The following is a 20,068-nucleotide window of genomic DNA, read 5'->3' on the forward strand; positions in this document are numbered from 1 at the left end:
AATTTGACTTCTATTTATAAGAGTTACAAATCAAGAAAGAGAGATTCAAATACGTTTACCCAAAGAATGTTTTTGATGATTGCATAGTAAATTGCTTGAAGTAATTTTGATGAGTTTTTCCCAAATTTTGAAAAACAATAGTTATTTTTTTTTCAAAAAAATGATATTTATAAAATGTCAAAAGAAATATCTCAACAAGCCTCAAATTACGGAAATCCACCCTTCAATCAATGGCAAAGACGTGACAACCTCATTATTAACGCTTTGTTTCATTTACCATTCATGCAATGACACATTATTCACATTAACACAAAGCTCCAAAACCTCAAGAGACAAGCCATTAAAAATTTGAAGTGGTACATTGTTAAATAAAATTCTCCTTAAATATCATAAAGTGATTTTAAATGTAACTACCTCACACAAGTTTTCTAGAAAGGATCGTATGAAACTGTGATTCTATATTATCCCTGTCCCTTTCCAATAAGAGCATGACAAATAAGATTTTTACTACTGATTTTCAACTTTTTTCTCCTGAAAAAATTCAAATCCAACTAAAATTGCTAAAAATTGAGAGGAAAAATCCGATTTGTCATGCTCTTATTGGAAAGAGATAGGAATGACGTGGAATCACAGTTTCATATAATCCCTTCACCAAATTTTCTTAACCAAAGAAGTGGACAAGGAAAGATTCACCAAACATACTATCAAGGATTTACCTAACTAATATCTTATCGAGCAACATATAACCACCACACCTACAAGGTTTAGGTCAAGTCTCCCGTAAACACTTGTCTCCTGCCTATTCCATAGATGTGCAAACACCAAGCCTTATTGACTTTTACTTGGGGACTCCTTAACAGGACAAAAAAATCTTCTAGTCTCGTTCTAATACACATGTAGGGAGCTCACCATGGCTTAGTGGAGAACTTTCCTTAACATGTCAACTCCCGCAGAAGACCCATGTCATATCATATAAACCTAATTCCTTACTAGATATACACTTAGCCAAATTTACCAAATAACCTTCTATTCTTCTCCTTGAACGACCATAGATGACCTTTGATATCTCCATGTGAATAATCATTAACCTTCATCATCAAATCTTACATCAACAAAAAATAGTGAAACATTTACATTAATTAAATAGTAAACTATTTTCAAAAAAACATAAATAACTTTTATGGTTTTTCACTTTATCGATTACATATCGGGGGAGGAGTAGGCAAGTCAATGTGTTGTTTGCAATTAAGCTTCAACTTCAAGGCACCATTGATAGTTTGAGGAGGAGAGGATTGTTGGTTTGCCTCTTTCGAGGCATAAGAGGTCCAAAAAGGAGGTGTAATATGTTGTATTGATTGATGGAGATAAAGTTCTACTCAACAAGAGTTGTTGAGGAGTTGATGAAAGACAATGTAGCTTCATCATTGAAGAGTGAGGAAGAGAATCCTTTCTCTTACTTTAGCCTAAAACATAATTTGTTAGCTAATAAGGCCTTAATATTGTTGGTAAAAATTGAGGCTTAAGATCCTATGTATCTAGGTTCGAGTCCCTTTATACATAATTGAAATATGTAAATCTCTAGTCTCACCATATATTGTTGCCATGTGTGGGCTTTACAGTAAGTGATGCTTAGTGCATTTAGATAAGTATTTGTAATTGTATTATGATTAAACTATATTTATATTTATGAACTTAAAAAAACTTAATATGTTAATACTGTAAGAGCCCAATATTGCCCGGCCCATATACAAATAAATACCAAATAAAATGTCCAAGATTACAGACTAAAATCAAACTTAAACTCGAATGGCCCAATTACAGTAGCCCGATACCCCGGCCCAATTACATTGAAGCCCAAAACAGAAAAGGAACCAGAAACCCTAGTAGCTAGGGCGAGCCTCCAGCGCCACAGCCACCAGGGCATGCCCTTGGCCTCACGCGCGCCTCCGTACGTGCCACGTCCACCCTCCATATGTCGTACCTGCAGAAAGGACAAACAAATGCAACAAGGCAGAGAAAGCAAACAAAAAAGAGCGGAAATCGACAGCAAATCAAAAAAAAAGAAAAAGAGGAAAATAAGAAAAAATGAAAAGAAAAAGATTCGGGGGGGATTTTTTCATTGATTTCAGCTATAAGAGAAAAGGAGCCTTTTGTATTTTTAGGGGACACATGGATATTGTATGAAACCCACAAAAAAAAAATCAATACAAAGAAACGCAAAAAGTTTTCAAAAAGAAAAAAAGGATAGCATAGGTGATTCTCCGATTTTTAAATCTTTTTCTTTTTTGTTATTCTTTTTTTTTTTTCATTTTCGGTTTGCTTCTAATTGTTTTTTACTTTAAAATTTTTTAAAAGGAGAGGAAGAAGGAGACCCTTACCTTCGCAAAGGCGCACCAACGGAGCTCCGTTCACTCCGTCCGAAATCGGATATGAATGGGGATTTCGGGATTGCGGCGCGGAGTTGAGAGGGGAGGGCTTAGGCTTTTCTTTCAAATGGCAGAGGAGGGTTGTTTAGGTTTAGCAAATCTGTCAAAATGGCTTAATGCCTTATTTTTTAATTTTATGCGTGCTATGAAACGACACCGTTTGATGCCTGTTCCAGTGGCCTTAAAACGGCGTAGTATTGGCCATATAACCCGCACGTGTGACCCGATCCGGGGAAGAATCCGCACATTTTTATTGATTGGTCTATTTGCGCGACCAGTCTTCCCCTTTTTCTAAAGTTTTCAAATCGGTTATCTCCCCTCTTTCTGATTTAGCCCCGCATCCTACTTTTATTTCATTTCAGTCCAGCTTGCAACGCCGCGTTTTGGGAAGCGGGATATTTCCCAATCGGGCCCCCCATGTAATACGCGTGTTGCAGCATGGTCCCTGGCCTCTTTTCGTTATTTATTATTTATACCCCATGTTTTGTTGTAGTTTCAATTCGATTTTTAACCTTTATTTAAATTGTTTTAATACATTTTATATTTTAAACTATTTCATTTTCTTTTTTATTACTTTATTTACATATTTTAAGCTTTTTGTATATAGCACCTATTTTAATATATATATACATTATTTAGTTTAAATTGTCTTTTAATATATATTATTTAGTTTAAATTATTTTTTATATGTTATTTCAAAATTTGATTATCCTTAAATCGATTTATTTTAAAATTCTCTTTATATATCATATTTAATGCATTATATGTTATTTTAACCTACTTTGCAAATGATTTATTTTAAGTTATTTATATATGATTTTGTTTTTAGTTGCTTTATACATAAATTTTAAATTTATTCTATACCACTTGCTTTAAATTGATTTATGTTAGTTTTTTAATTCGTTTTCACGTACTATTTTTTGTTTTTTATCCCTTATTTAAATTATTTTATATACCTATTTTTAAACCCTATTTTACTATATGCTTGGGTTATTTCAAACTATATATATAATTCATTTTAGATTTCTATACAAATAATTCATTAATTATAATTTCCCATCTTCCATATTTCTTAAGTTATTTTAAAATTTGTACAATTTCATATGTGTTAATTTGTTTAGTGCTTTGGTTGACCTTTAATTCATTAGCCTTTGAATGTAAGCATGATATATGATGTGAGATATTTGCTCTTATGTGCATTGTATTAATTATTTATATTGATTGATTATTTGTGTTCAATAATGTATATTTCGACTTACGAATTATCGCTTCGCATTGTACATTATTATCCCATCGCGTTTTATACGCATTAAAGATTACGTTCAATATCATACAAGTATCGAGAGCATTTTTATTCAAAAAGTTTTTCAAAATAATGCGACATTTGGAATTTGGGATCCTCGAAAAGATTGTGTCCTAACTTACTGGATTCCAATATTCTTCGGGATTTAAGAAACCGAATATCCTCTTTGATTAACATAAATAAAAAGCTCATTCTCGGGAATTCGACACGTTGTGTCCTAACGCATTGGATATAACATGTTGTTTTCTCGAGATGAGGATTTTTCTAATAAATGAAAGTAAATGCAATATTCGATATTTAGGAATTTTGTGAAATCGAGCCCTAACTTATTGGATTTTTATTTTCTCATGTGACCCAAATAATTAGATATCCTTCTCAAAATGCATAGGTTTTAAAAGTCAAAAGATAAGCTTAATTTTGAGGATTTGACATGTTGCATTCTAACTTACTAAGTGTGACAATTTATTTCTTTGAAATAAGTGAGCCTTATCATCCAATTCATTTTATTCAAGATAAAAGGATCGTATTTTAAAATCTTTTTAAAATTTCGACATTAAGACAATGAACAATCAATTCGGTACCAATTTTGGGCGTCACGATGGTGCTAACCCTTCCCCGTGCGTAACCGACTCCCGAACCTGTTTTCTCAAATCTCGCAGACCTAAAATTTATTTTTAATGGTGAACCGATCACACCTTAATAAAATATCGGTGGCGACTCCCATTTTATTTTCAAAAGTCGATCCCCATTTTTCAAAATTTAAAAGTGGTTTCGAGAAATACCTTTGAGTTTAAGGTTTTTTTTCCCTAAAAAAATTAAAAAATTTCTTTACAATTACATTTTAAATTTTATTTTAAAAACAAGAATAAATGTATAAATATAAAATATAATAGTTCATGATTAAAGATACCATATTCATTTGATTTTAAAATAAGTATCAAATGACTATGCAATTAAGTCCTTACATCAAATCTCAAATTCATATATTGAATAAACCCTTCTCTATTCCTAAAAGAAAATTGAGCCATCACATTTACAAGTCTACATATTTGTATCCTCTACCTTAATCTATACTATATATATAACATGACTAGTTGAAATGATATCACAAATCAACTCAGTTAGAAAATTATTAAAATGCTTTTACTTTAAAGAATAATTAATATTATTTTAAGAATATTTTGTTATTTCATACTTTTATATAAAATTTCAAATAAAAATCGCACACAAGAGTAACAAATTCAAATTCAAATCTCTTACCCTCACTTCACCCATAATCATTTATTGAAATCTAGTTGTAATAATGGGATACAACTTACATCAAGATAAATGAATGATCTATAAAAAAGACAAAAGGCTTTTCTTTTCAAGAACTGTTTCCAAGTCTTAACAATCAAGGAATGCAAAGAATATTTCCTGGCCTATTTACCGGTTTTCAATTATGTTACATGGACTCCATGATGAACATCCAATACAAGTTTAATTAATTTTTTTCCTATGCTTTTCTACGAACTTATCACACCATCATGTCAATTCATGTGTCCCACATGAATAATTCATAGAAAACGAAGGGTCCGATCCGATCAACATTGTAATTGAAAACCATTTTCATGTGTATCAGATAGCAATAGACGATGAGACAGTTGCAGCAGACAAGTTCTTGTACAGAAAACTAATGGTGGAAGTGAGATACTTGTCCTTCGCATTCAAACACAATTTGGCAGTTTCAATCAGTTTCGAGCAGACAGATAATACATGTTCGTTTATCTGCATGAACACGTGAAAGACACAAGTTAGTGGTGCCGATGAAATAATGCGATATAGGCCCTGCTGGTGAAGGCACCATAAGAATTTCATAAGAGTTCTATAAGATCAAGCTAAGATTAAGGAATTCAGGTTAGTTACCTGAAAAAGATAAGAGGAACCTACCTTGAAAGATGATGCTATGCAGTTACAAGCTTCAAGTGACAAGCTTCCACGGGCAGCCTTAAGCCAACATGATAAGTCAGTCGTAGAAAAGGTAAAAAAAAAAAAAAAGATCTATCAATTAAGTACCAGTAAAGTTTTTGAAATAGATTTACCCGGGAAGGCTCTTGCTCAATAACGTCAACAAGGTTTTGAAGAACAGATTCCGTCAATGAGAGAAGTTCACGCACATAAGATGAATCACCAAAAAATAACAAATCATTGCCCATAATCTGTGAATACGGGACAAAAATGTTAAGTTGTTTTAGACCGTAAATATTAAGGTTTCTAGAAATTGGTTTGATGCAGATTTTATTGTTCTGAACATATCAAGCTTGAATATATGAATTTCCTAAAAACTGAAACCCAGTAGAAGATAAGTTTACAGACCTCTGGATGATCTGCATGGTATGGGAGCCTTTCTTGAGAAAGTGTAGCTGATAAAGAAATTATTGCGAATAATATTCTTGCCTTCAGTCTTGGAGACCTAAAAAAAGCCTACAACATTAGATAACAGACCAAAGGATACTGAATAGAACATATATTTATTAGGAAGCATTTAACACTAAATAGAAGGGCTTACCATGACCGGGAATGAATGATCAATAATATACTCTTTGGAATATGCAAAATTCCTACTTCAGGATTACCTACATGAGTAAAAATAATCAGACACTATTTGTTTACTAAAGTGATAATTTAGTAGAAATTAGCATCAGAGAACTTGATAGACTGTAGTAGTTAAATTCATACAAGGATAAGGTGTTGACATTAAGGTATGAAGCTGCAAATACTGTACATACATGTTTCCTTAACTCATTCCTTTTATCCTAGATGAAAATACTTTATAAATTTATCATATTTGTTAGAAGATTTGATTAAGAAACAGTAAAAACTAATCAAATATTCATCTATTAGACAACTTTAAAGCCAATATTTCAACAAATAATTCATTTGTAGCCCCCCGCCCCCCAAAGGAAATGCTAACATTAATCAAACTGGTATTGGTATATGAATGAAACAGTCAAACCTAACATAATCTAAGTGGCTCTTTCAACATAGGTTATATATTAATAGAAAGTTCAGATAACATTAAACCAATAAATAACCTGGAACCATAACCAAGAGGCTGCATAATTTTCGAATGGAGGAAAGCATCCCATCAGAATCAAGTGTTCGAGAGCCTGAAATACAACATTACAGATAAATTACATCAACCTGTAAATAATTAAAATAACAAAGTGAAAAGACTTAGTAGCAGTGGTCTAACTGAGAAAGAAGACTTCTTAAAGAAAACAGGCACACCAAATGGAATTCAACCTTTGTTTCATTGAAGGAAATTGAAAGTTGGGGGGTACTTAAATTTGTTCAGCAGACTCTCCAGGTAGGATCTATTCTAGATGAATTCTGGAAAGCTCATATTACTCTCATCCCAAAAGGAATGAACCCAAGTACTCTAGCCAATTTTCGTTCTATCATGCTATTAAATACTTTTAATAAAATTCTTTCAAAGGTGATTGTTACTAGGATGAGACCTATTCTTCAAAAGATGTGCATTTTCAGATAGATCCTGGCCTGGTAGGAGCAATATAGATAATGTATCAGTCATGCTTAGGTTGTTCATAAAATGAGGCACTAGAAAGGACGAAGGATCAATGATTTTAAAAATCAACTTGCTTAAAGCTTATGATAACATAAACTAGAATATTTTATAGGATCATTTGGCTCACTTTGATTTCCTAGTACACTTAATCGTATTATGTTTTGTGACCGAGCCTCTTCACTTTCAGTGTTATAGAATGGAAATTTTTGCCTCCTTGTGCTCCTCGGATTTGGAAAGCAAGGAATAAAATGGTTTTTGATGGAATGCACTTAGGCCTTGGATACTAAATTAAAAGGGATGACTATTGCCGTGAAGTTTTCTGGTGTTCAAAAGGTGTCCTCCTCCAAGGGTTACCTAGACCATAACATAGAAGATATGTGACCAAGAAGGTTAGTGGATAACCAGTGTTATGGTTAACATTGGTACTACAAACAGCCTGCAGGTGGAGCTATGAGGTGCTACAATTAATTTGTTGAAATTGATGCTTCTGTGGCAGTGCAGCCTCTTAATTATGGTGACAGATTCACACCTTTTCATGCTTTAGTGAAGGGCTGTTTAGAGTTGATAAAGGAAAGATGGGTAGTCACATTTTCAGAAAAGGTAACCAGTCTGCAGATTGGCTTGCTAACTCAGCTCGTGAGGCTGTTTTGGTGTTACTGGGCATCCTGATCCTCCAACTACTTCTTTTGCTTCTCTTGGACACAAAAGAAGGGGTTTGATTAGGTTTTAGTTTTCAGTTTCATCATTTGTATTAGAAATGAGAACAGGCACAAAATCAGCAAGACGGTTCAAAAGAAGGCTAACCAATTACCTTCCATCCAATCAGAACTCTGTAAACAGTTGATTGCTGAATCTATCAGTCCATCAGAATGAGAAACTAAACCACCTAACAGTGCAACCTAATATATACCCATGTGAATAAGCTCAGATTCATAGTTAAGACACAATATTACATACTTTATTAGAGAAAGGGAACCTTACCTCAGCAGTTCCAAGATAAAGATTTAATTGCTTAATGTGACCCGGAATAGAAGGAATTGTGATTTCACTAAATGCTATGCAAGTCTTTACAAAAGCAGTATGCTTTTTCCCATCTTTTAGAGCTTTTGTAGCTAAACAATTACTAGAATGAACAAGAATTTCCTGCACAATTAATGGAAAACAACAGGCCAACATAAGCTTCTGGAAATCAATACAAATATGTTTCACTAGTGGAATAATACATTTACAAAATACATGAACTACTAGTAACTGTTGTTACGCATTGAAGGCATGATCATACCCAATGCTACGACTACATTCTGGCCCCCACAGAGAAAAACCATTGCAACTGTTATCGTTCTTTAATATTCTCCAATTAAGTCGTGGACTGAGTTTAAAAGCAGCAGATGGTTGCATTTATCAACTATTTCCTAATAATGAGCCATATTCTCCTGATAAGTTTGATTGAACCAAACAGATTTATGAATCCTTCCACCACATTATCTCTATTGCTCAAATGGCTTAACAAAATTAAATCAAAGAGAAACAGAAAGATAAATGTATACCTTGAGTTCAATAATGCTACCAAGGGCCCCACGACATTCCATAAGAAATGCTAAATGTCGTTCATACTCTACTCCATGATCTACCTAAACATAGAGCAATAGCTGTCAACAAGTCACATTGATAGTCAAAAGTAATCACAACCTAGAGGAACAAAACAGAGAAAAAATACCATTCGGACAAAACGAGAAATCAGCCGTGCTTGCTGTTGGTTATCATCATTTTTCATGTTTACAAGATCAGTATCACTATTTAAAGCCTGTGATATTTCAAAGAGTAACTGTATGGTTGTTGGATCATGTACATAACCATTCCTGCTCAATAACACAAGCATGAGATAAAACTCTAGCTGGATGTGCTTCAAAAACACAAAATACAAATACCCTTCAACAACAAACCAAAGGAAAAGAATGCAGCATAACCTACAAGAAACTTAACAGATATCCCCAATAGCAACAAGTTTTCAAGTTCCTGTATATTGTTGAAAACTACAACCACACCTATCATGGAATTTCAAAGGTTTTAAACAATTCACATGCGGATGAACTTGTTTCAATCCCGATACAAAGTAGCTAGCAGGTCATGTCTAGCCCCCTAGGTATACAGGGCTACCTAATTGTTATAAAGCATATGAATGCCAGCCTCAGTGACTAGGTTTCTAGAATTTTCTGCCGCTGCACTGCTTTGAATGTCACATCACAGAAATAATTGCGTTAATACCTACAAAATATTTGGCATGCATTCCGACAGTATAGAAACCTCAACCTGCTCCATTACATATGACAAAAAATTCCAAAGGATGCATAACCTATACCTGATGCTATCTTTAACACATAATAGGGATATTGTCATAAGAATCTTGAGGTGAATCTTTGGTTTTCACTGAGATATTATGTTACGAGTAAATAGTAGATGAAAACAAGTCCAAGTGTCTCATGCAGCAGTGGCTGGGCAGAGATTATGACAGCATCAAGGCAAGCAAAGTAGCCATGACAGCAATAAACAGAACCAAAAAAAAAAAAAAACAAAAGGGCAAGGCCTTGGCTGCATGAACTAGGACCATAAGACAAACAAAAATTACCTTGTAGCCATATCAAGTATATGCATATTGACAATGCCCCGAGAGTTCCCATGCATCATATCTAAGATCTGAAGAAAATGATTCTACAAAACAACAAATTGCAGCCACCCACTCATTAGTGATGTGATAACTTAGTTCTGTAATTACACCAAGCTACGCTAGTACACGAAAACATGAAACGACTAAAGTGTTACTAGGTATTCTCAGCACATCTGTAGGGCAATTTCCATGTAAAATGGTAACGAAAAGCTGAAGAAGGAAGAGAGAGAGGGACTAACCAAGATTGAAGAATATTCAATCAAGAAAATAGTTTAGAAAATTACCAAAGAAAACACATGTTCCAAGTCCTTAAAATGAGAAAGAAGCTTCACCAAGATGGATTGCAAACTTGCTAGTTCATCTTCAGCTAACACTTTATCAGATGCCAACTTTGAGATCCCTTCCAGAATAGTCTTTAGATGGCCATCCTGCATAACCAATTGATTCGGAGGATTGGATCTATTACAGCAAATGAATACCAAAAATGAAACTACTCAAAACAGGGAAAGAAGCACTCTGAGCTAGAACATAAGATACAAGTCAAGTAACAAACCACTTCTATGAATTTTTATTGTGGTTCTGCTAGAACTGAAGATTTCCATCTATCATGAAAAGTGAAATTCAAATATCTGTTTGCCTTTTAATTTTCCTTCCAGAGTCAGAACATTTTTCTGTATGTAATTTGGCAACAGAGAAGTAAAGAAACAAAGATCTGTATTTTCTGAGAATTACAGAATTGAAATTTTAATAACTTGGCAACTTTTTGGCACAAAACTCTTCTTTCTTCATTAGTGCAACTAAGAAAGGAGAGTCCCAATAGGGACAAAGCAAAGGGCACCTCCACACTTACCATCTGATTTTGAAGAACAATATCAAGATAAGCATCTACAACCTTCAGGTACTCATCAAGCCCATATTCAGAAACCACCTTACATTGCATTTTATGTTAAAAAATAAATACACCAAAAAAATAAACATAATCAGTACAAAAGCTTAAGAAAAATATCTACATAACAAAACTTAAGACTTTATGATAACAAAGATACAAGAATGGTAATTTTCATCATGAATTCGAACTTTGTGCGAGTAAACAGAAAGGTGCATACCTGAATAACTTCATTGACAACAGCCTCAACACTGCCAATTTGAGATATCTGTTCAGACAGCCTGAGTCCAACCAACCTATAATTCAAACACTGCTCCAAGTAAAAAGAATATAAATAAATATTCAACAAGTACACATCTAAAAAAGATAATAATTAAAAAAAGAAAGAGAACAGTGAGGAGAATGGAAACATAGAGATCTATCTGCTCTAAAAGAATAAAAAGGCACATGGCCTAGGTCTCTTCACCAAATGAAAGTTACCTGATCATAGGAGTTATCATTGCTGCACTTAATAAGATGAAGGATATCCACAGCATGAAAGCTAACAATGTCAATAGGAAGTTCCTTCAGTAAATGATGAAGTACAATTGAGACACATAGGGAACCACCAAATAATTCCTCCTGACTTCTCCCTAGTCCAAGCTCAACAAGTACTTTCCCTGCCCGCCTCTTTCAAAAGATAATGGAAATATTGTAATCTCAACGTATTACAAAGAAAAATTGATCATGGAATGGCAATAACTCAGAACATTGTCACAAAGCAATGGCAACAATGCAATCAAAGAATCCCTAGACAAGTTAAAAAATTATAGAAACAGCAATCCAATGCTCTGCTTAAGTTTTGACTTGTACTAGTTCAGACCACTTCTATTAGATCCAAACAGCACTTCATTGTTGTGGAAATCTTATTGATGAATATGGAACTTAGATATGCAGATGCTTTCAGAAAAGTTATAAGCGCATTACTGACCTGAGATGCATCATTTAATATGCATTTCATAATAAACTCAACAGATGGTTCCATCAGACTGATAAGTGACCTCTTACTGTCAGCGAAACATCCATGTGCAGATTCCTTTGTTGATGATATCCGTGTAAATATGAGTGTGATGTCATTAAGACATGTAATTAGATATCCTGCAACAACAGTACCAAACAAGTCGTGCCAACTAATAAATAGAAACTAGAGTGCAGGAAGCAAAAGCAAGTTGAGCCAATCCATACTATTTCCTTGGTCAGATTAACATAAGCTGGCAATTTTAGAATCAATGCGTCAAATATGCATGCACAAACTGATGATTTATAACATTGGCATAAAGTTGTATAAAAAAAAATACAAAAGCACCTGTATCATGTGAGGGCAACTTCTGTGCATGATGGGCAATATACAGGCGACAATAGGCAGATGCTAACGGATCTCCTATCCCTCTAGTCATCATGACGAGGCGCTGAAGAGACTCTGCTGGTTGTTCAATCAGAAAACGCCAACAAGGGAAGATAGCCAGCTCCAAATAACTGAAATACAATACCAAAGTGCCATGTGGTAAAAAACCTTGTTTACAAGCAAGAAAGAGATAAAGAAGCAAGGGAAACTCCAATTACTGTACAAAAGAAAAGGAAAAGGTTAAAAGTAAATATAACATAGCAACGGCAAGCAAATAAAACTAAGCAAATATGAGAAGTACGATATTGCATCAACAGCATCACCTAGAAATACTAAGCCTAAAAGGAAAAAAACATAATATGAAATGACCCTCACATTCGTGGAAGAAGTTCTCGAATGGAGCCAACCTTGCAAAACCAGTTATAGCAAGTTTCCTTGGCATCAATAGGAACATCACTTGCTCTAAAATTCTCTGCTATAAAACCAGAAAAAGTTTCAAAAAATCAATCCAGTTGCTACATTAAGAAAACACCAAAAATCTAGGTTTAAACCCAACAGTCAACCAAACAGATGAAAACTGAAAGTAAGAGTGTAAGGGTGAGTTTGGATGGGCGGTGCGTTTACATGCGGTTAGTGTAAAAACAGCGGTGGCGGTGAGATTAGATACTGTAGCGATACTGTAGCGTGAGACAAAAAGTAAGTTAAACGCACCGCACCGCACCCAATCACCCATCCAAACCCACCCTAAGCACTAAAGAAATTCTATGGCGTTTTGTTCTCTAATTTAATTTTATTAAGAAATAAAAACACCATCCAATAGGTTCTTGGTGAAGCGGACACCGAATAGCAACTAAGAAAGATTACAAGAATGTTCAAACAGATTAACGGTATACAAACCTCTCAAGGAGCAAAGTCTGGCTCCATCGTCAGCAAATTCAGCTTTCTGCCTAATGCGTTCCCATACCATGTCCCCAAGCATGTTCAGTACATCCGTAACTAGGACAAACAATGTTGGATAAAAATTTGAAACTGATGTATCCATTAGAAGCCTTGCAACCTGCAAAATGGAGAATTTAATTAATTGAAAGCCATAGTTCCATGAATCCATATGCAAGCAAAATAAAAGAATATATACCCCAAACTCAAATTTTCACATCAGATTGATATTAGTTGCCAAGTATATCAACTTCATAAAGACAAAAAAGTGCATAACATTATTTAACTATTTCATATAAATGAACAAGAGTAATCGAATTCCCTCCTCACCTACATGAAAGTGTTAAAGCTCGGTTTATTAAGTTGATTATATTCAGAATTTAAGACTCTCATATGATGAAACATCAATATAACTAATTGTATGAGCTAGAGGATAAAGAAAAACTTAGCCAACCATGCAGACATTCGGTCCTTTCTAGATCTGTATTTTATTAGCTATTAGATGGAGCTAAAAAGTTAAAATTAGGGAATTTTTCACCTTTATAGATAACTTCAAAGATTTTACACGATCTTCACTGTGCCAAGCACGATTTATTTCATCTTTCAGTTCATGTAATCGTGATACATATTCCTGCTGAGTGATAACCTTGGTATCCGTCTCTGAAAATTTTTGTGGATCATCCAGTTCTTCCAGATGTGTGCTACTTGAAGATTTCTCATGTGCTACAAATTAGTATCATGAAATAGCTACAATCAGAACATAGCTCAAGTAAATGGAAAATAAACAATTACAGCACCAAGCTGACTACTAAAGCCTAAAGGTACATAACTAAACTAATAACAAAAACAAATTAAAAGGAATAGAAACTTTATACCTTTTCCACTTCTCACTATTGTATTGGACATCTGTGAGAAGAAGAATGTCTCAACGTCATCACCAACAAAAAGAAATAGAAACAGAAAGTGGTAAAGTTTCAAAAATCTAATTACTAGGTGGCACATGAAAGAAAAACATATCAGAAACACCAAATATTCTCTGCAAACATCATACAGAAGCCAACAGATATTCCCCTAACTCACATTGGAGTTCAAAAGCTCTACAACCGAGATCATATGCTTGTCACATGTCAATTTAACTATAAACAAGAATTTTAATACTGAATTATGACCATCTTGATCTTATATACTAGCTATGGAGCTTAAACTCCACGAGCAGATTATATGCTTGAGTGACACCAAAAGAACTGCTTAAATAGACAAGTCACAAACATATACTCGCTTCTGCCGATTTTAAATTCCACCACAGCATAAAAATTCATCAAATCATTAAGTTGCCATAATTACACAAATTTACACGTTGTAAGTATTTAGTGATCCAAATTTTAACATAATGCCGCCATAACTAAACCTAAAGTCTTAGATTATCAAATTAGAAATATAAATTCGCAAATAAAATCAATTTGCTTACAGAAGAAACTGAAATCATTTTGGAAACAGGAAATCTCTGCATTAAGAATCTCTTAAAAGAGGTCCACTCCTTTGTTTGAACTGGGAAAGAATCGTCGTTTCCATTAGAACTACTCTCAAAATCGTGTCCGTCGACAGGTTCAACCGATGCCTTAGAATCAGGTGCTCTAAGCGGATCAAAGAACTCCTCGTTGTTTCTATTTTCCTCGTTATCATCAACCTAAAATCATGGATTCTTAAAATATAATTAAATAACTCAAGAAGTGCTAGAGGTTTTAGTAAAATCCGAAATACAAGAAAAAAACGAAAACGAAAAATAAGTAGAGAATTTGAACCTGGCGGAGGATAGACTGAGGAGAGGAGGAAGAGAAAGGGTGGATATCGGCGCGTGATCGAGGAAGCGAGTGGGACTGCTCTTCTGCGACGTAGTTTCGAGGTCTGAACTCCATTGAAATACTTGCTCTCTCAGCAGAGCTAAGCTAAGCTTAGAGAACAACGAGATCAACTTCTTTTCTTTTCTCTCTCTTTCTCTCTCTTTTTATGAGACACTAGGACATTAAATTCGGTTTCAGAGTTTTCGATCCACCTGAAACGCATCGTTTTATGTCCTTCCTGGCAATTTTAATGGGAGGTATTTAAAAGTGTTTTTCGAAAAAAAATATTTTTTATTAAAAGCAAAAGTAAATTTTAATAAAAAATATTTTTAAAAAGTATTGCTAACTAGTTCTTAATATTTATGAGTTTTTTTTTTTTTTTGAATGGGTATTTTGTCCATTTTAAATTTCAATAATATTAATAATTAATTTTTATCCCGTGCTATACACAAATTTAAGTATATCTATTAATTAGAAATCGCGCACGTTTAAATTTATCTATTAATTGAATTATATTATATAATTTGCTCAAATTTTGTGTCAATTACTTTAATATTACTTTAATACATAAAAGTATAAATAAATAAATTTTAAGTATTTGATGAGACATCCTAATAATTATTTTAGACTATATCTTATTTACATTTGTATAGTTTTTGAGATTTTTATATGTTTTAAATTCAATTTTGTGATTTGACTTTTTTTGTTGATATTGTAAATATTGAATATTTTTAGTGTTTTTCATGCATTTAGTTTCAATAAAATATTTCATGTAGAATTTGCAGGTAAAATAGGTTTGGGAAGAAAATGTCAATACATGAAACCATGAAATAAGATTAAATGCACTAAGCCTAAAGTTGATCCAAGATGATGAGTGAAAGTTCAAAGTTCAAAGATTAAAATTTTGTAATTTGAACACATTCATAACTTTTAGTCGGAACACTTCTTAGTGTCTCGATTTGGGTGTACCTTACATCGTCAGAAAGGGATTTGAAGATTTATTCAAATATTGGAACACCAACACCAAAATGCATCAGGAAAAGATCCAAAAGTAAAGATAAAGTTACAAGTTTCACATTTATGGACAGTTTTGACGCATTTTCGTGTTTGGCTCATATCTCCTAGCACAATTAGAGTTTGGAGTTGAATTTTTTACAGCATATAGACAAGCTGCAAACCATCAATCAACTCTCTTGGACATTTCCCATTGAGATACGTTCACTTGGACAAAAAGAGTCATTTTTCACAAATATCTATAAATTGTCTTTGGTTTCAGCATAGGAAGTATCTTAAAGTTGAGTTCAAAATCATTTGATTGTTAAGTTTTTGTTTTGTTTCATTATTCGTGTAAAATTTCAAGTTTCTTATATCTAATATGTTTATTTTATTTAAGTTTGAGTTGTTTACTTTTGTTATGTTATTTTAAGTTTTTAATGCTGAGGTGAAAGGGTGAAACTCTTGGGAAATATTAAGGCAAATTCCATAGTCATCATTTGAGCTAAAATTAATTATCAATCATTTGTTATAATCATATTTGTAAAGTAAGATATTTTATTTGTTATAGACAATATATGACAAATGAATGCTTGGATAAATTAACTTTGATTTGTTGTAGACATAAAAATTGACATAATAAATATTTACTTAAATAGTTGAACTGTCATCTTGCACCATCCTTTGCTTATGGATTCATTTGCTAAACACTTGAACTTATTGAACAATCATTTTGGACACTCCATTGATGGACATACCTTTGCTCATAGATTCATATGTTTAATTAGTGGGCGTACATTGCTAGATCATCCAATTGGGACCTCCATTTATGTGTGGATTCTAATTTACTAATAACATTGGGTATTAAAATTTAATCTTAATATGAATCCTCTAACCTCAGCATATTTTCTTCATGGTATTTACTTTTTATTATTTTTAGTTAATTTCTTGTGTTGACTTTTTATTTATAGTGTTTCTAGCTACTGCTTTCATTATCAATGCTTATTCCAAAGTCAAGTGTTAAATTTATGTTCTACCATAATACTTGTAATCTTGTAAATTCTAATCAGCTTCTCTGTGGATCGACCTCAGACTCCCGTGATTTTATTACTTGAATATAATTTGCACTTAGTTTGTAGACCTAGAAAGTTATTGTCTAGTTTTTGGCGTCGTTGCTGGGGAAGGTAAGATTTAGATTACAAGTTTATAAGTATTCTTTTTTCTATATAGATACTTGATTGGTTGTACATATTCAAAATTTCTTGCAAAATTCAATTGAACCATTTTTCAATGTTGGGAACGTTTCAAAGATTTGTTAAAGAGTGTTTAGGAATTAAAATAGAGGGCTTAAAAGGTTAAAATACGATATAATAAGGTTAACAACCGGCGGGTTGTGCAATCGGGTCGGGTCAACCCTGTAAAAAATTGCAGCGATGTCGCAACACAGAGATTTCCTATCACGACACCTCTGGCAGTTTGTCGTTGTCGCGACATCGGGGTTCGATGTCGTGACACACTATGAAATTTTGGAATTCTGGGTATATTGTCTTTGGTGTCGTGACACACAGAGTCCATGTCGCGACATCAAGTTGGTTTTTTCAATTTCTTCAATTCTGGCTTTGGTGTTGCGACACGGGGCTGCCGTGTTACGATACTAACTCTAGTTTTCTCAAAATTCTAATTTCTAGAATGTCACGGTTCCTATAAAACGTAGATTTGATACAAATCAGAATCTAGACTAAACGGTTAGTTAGATATACAATAATTTACATAAAATTAAATATTAATCTAAATTGTCAAGTTTTACTGCCAAATTCGTTCGACAGTTCCATTAACATGCGCGAGGACGTATTTTTGTTTCCTTTAATGTTAATCCATCTCCCGTCGTGCCACTCCACCTCCTTCCACTTGTCCCTTTCTTTAAATATGTTCTTTCGACTTGCATTAATTACGAAAAACATTTCCCTTACTTCAAGGTAATCAGATTTATAAATAGATATTTAATATTCTTTTAACTTTTCCCGATTTTCCCCACTCTGTTGGTGACCACATTTAAAAATTTCTGTTTCACCATTAATCTTCATGGTTAATTCATTTTTTATAGATCAACGGTAGACCTTGATATAGCTAGAAAAGGTCTGTTTAACAGAATGGGTATCTCTCGATCTTCTTCAAAGTCTAAGACTACAAAATCTGTCGAAATGATAAAGTTGCATACTTTGACTAACACATCTTCCAGCACTTCTTACAAATGCACTGAGGATCTATCAGCCAACTGTAGTGTAATTTGTGCTTTCTTAGGTCCCCTAACCAAATTTTTTCGAATATAAATAAAGGTATTAAATTGATGTTGGCTCTTAAATCACATAAGGCTTTATTGAAATAGATTTTTCATATCTCTATGGGAATTGTAAAATTTCCCGAGTCTTTTAGCTTTTGAGGAACTTGTTTAGATACAATAGCACTATAGGAAATGCTCATGTTAACTTGTTCACCTACTTTAATTTTCCTACGCTTGGACATGATTTCTTTTAAAAATTTGACGTACTTAGGGACTTTATCAATTAGTTCAATCAAAGGCAGGTTAACATTTAATGTTTCAATGAGTTTAAAAATCTTACAAACTCTTCTTCATCCTATTTTTTTCTTTCTTCCAACTTTGAAAGGAATGGTACCTGTGTGATAGTAGGTTCCTTGGTCAACTCTTTCTCCGACTTAGCTGCCGGTTTAATTACTTCTTTTGGTTCTAGTTCTGGTTCTTTGTCAGCCTCTCGGGGGTCTTCTTGAAGATCTTCTATATTCTCTTTTATCTCCTCTCATGTCAGAGTTTCTGGGCTACTCAAGGCTTTGCCCGAATAGAGTGCGATCACTTTCACATGCTCATTCCCTTCCTTTCAAAAATTATTTTCAGTATTGCTAGGAATGCCAGTACCAATTTGTCTTTTGTTATCTCTCATCATACTCATCAACTGGCTCATCTGATCTTCTAGCTTAGTTAATGTTTTTTGTCAAGTTAGTGTACTCAAACTGCACTTGCTTCATATCTGTCTTCATTGACTGCATTCTCCCCTCTATCCAATCCAAGCATTGACCACATACAGTATGGTCATTTGGGTTGACCTTTTCATAAGGTTTCGATAAATAAGAAGGTTGATAATTAGTGTTTTTGACTTGATTAGAACTATTACCTCCTCCTTGATTTCCTCCCCATCCCAAGTTCAGGAGATCTCTCCATCTGGGATTGTAAGTATTTAAATAAGGGTTTCCACCCATGTTTCTTATGTAATTCATGTTATTAGTTGGATTGTTGATATAAAGGAAGAGCAGTTTGTCCCCTCCATATACGGATGGTTAACTATTTGCAGGCTCTATGCGGTTAAGTCTACCCACTGATTGTTGATATCTGTCATCCTCCTAGATAGCCTTCACCGTAGATTGTCTTTGGCCATATGTATATCGTTCAATTGGCCATTGGTAGGAGTTCATTTCCATATTTTCTATTAATTTGTACGCATTCTTGTACGTTCCGTTCATTAAGGCTCCTCCTGTGGCTCCATCCAATCTTAACCTTGCGTATACATCCAACCCATTGTAGAATATTTGTAGTTGTAACCACTCGAGCAATGATGTGGACATTTTTGAATTAGCATCTTAAAACGTTCCTAAGCTTCGTGAAAACTTTCTCCCTCTAATTATTTGAACATAGCAATCTCTCTTCTTAGTTGGACCGTTTTGCTAATGGAGATAAACTTTGATAGGAACTTTCTTGCAAGTTCGTCTCATGTCATGATGGACCCTGGTGCCTGCGAATCTAACCAAGAAAAGATGTTATCTATTAATGAGAAGGGGAACAACTAAAGACGAATAGCGTCATCTGTGACCCCGTTATATTTAAAAGTTTCACAAAGCTGGAGGAACCATTTTAAATGCTGACTCGGATCTTCTGTCATTGTTCCTCGAAACTTTAATTTTTTTTGGATCATCTAGATTATAGCTGGCTTAATCTTAAAGTTATTGGCTGTGATGGCTAGTCTCGTTATACTCCCTTGAACCATATCTAGATTTG

The 20,068-nt window shown here is 33.8% G+C and overlaps 1 protein-coding gene and 1 non-coding gene across 6 annotated transcripts; one reads left to right on the forward strand and one right to left on the reverse strand.

The window, feature by feature from the left end:
• Window positions 1-4,962: 4,962 nt before the first annotated feature.
• LOC105780964 (uncharacterized) lies at window positions 4,963-15,182 on the reverse strand. Of its 5 annotated transcripts, none has more exons than XM_012605539.2 (23): window positions 14,971-15,177; window positions 14,637-14,855; window positions 14,044-14,074; window positions 13,707-13,891; window positions 13,130-13,289; window positions 12,608-12,704; window positions 12,194-12,363; window positions 11,819-11,985; window positions 11,329-11,517; window positions 11,069-11,158; window positions 10,813-10,890; window positions 10,247-10,390; window positions 9,924-10,006; window positions 9,015-9,156; window positions 8,845-8,928; window positions 8,279-8,440; window positions 8,109-8,196; window positions 6,804-6,878; window positions 6,278-6,344; window positions 6,085-6,181; window positions 5,811-5,927; window positions 5,659-5,715; window positions 4,963-5,496 (listed from the first exon to the last, which is right to left on the reverse strand). In XM_012605539.2, exons 1-23 carry the CDS (start codon window positions 15,082-15,084, stop codon window positions 5,347-5,349), a joined length of 2,766 nt encoding a protein of 921 aa, XP_012460993.1. In that variant the 5' UTR covers window positions 15,085-15,177; the 3' UTR covers window positions 4,963-5,346. The 5 variants fall into 5 exon arrangements, 2 of the variants coding, with proteins under 2 accessions (XP_012460993.1, XP_012460986.1); XM_012605532.2 differs by having other exon boundaries at window positions 12,608-12,707; XR_008196170.1 differs by lacking the exons at window positions 4,963-5,496; window positions 5,659-5,715; window positions 5,811-5,927; window positions 6,085-6,181 and adding an exon at window positions 7,827-7,986 and having other exon boundaries at window positions 6,283-6,344; window positions 12,608-12,707; window positions 14,971-15,182.
• A 4,438-nt stretch (window positions 15,183-19,620) lies between these two features.
• On the forward strand, window positions 19,621-19,727 carry LOC128033621 (small nucleolar RNA R71). Its single transcript, XR_008189601.1, has one exon. It is a non-coding gene; the product is annotated as a small nucleolar RNA R71 (small nucleolar RNA).
• The last annotated feature ends 341 nt before the right edge of the window (window positions 19,728-20,068 follow it).

Source organism: Gossypium raimondii, chromosome 1 (assembly GCF_025698545.1).
Source record: "Gossypium raimondii isolate GPD5lz chromosome 1, ASM2569854v1, whole genome shotgun sequence".
Taxonomy (NCBI): domain Eukaryota; kingdom Viridiplantae; phylum Streptophyta; class Magnoliopsida; order Malvales; family Malvaceae; genus Gossypium; species Gossypium raimondii.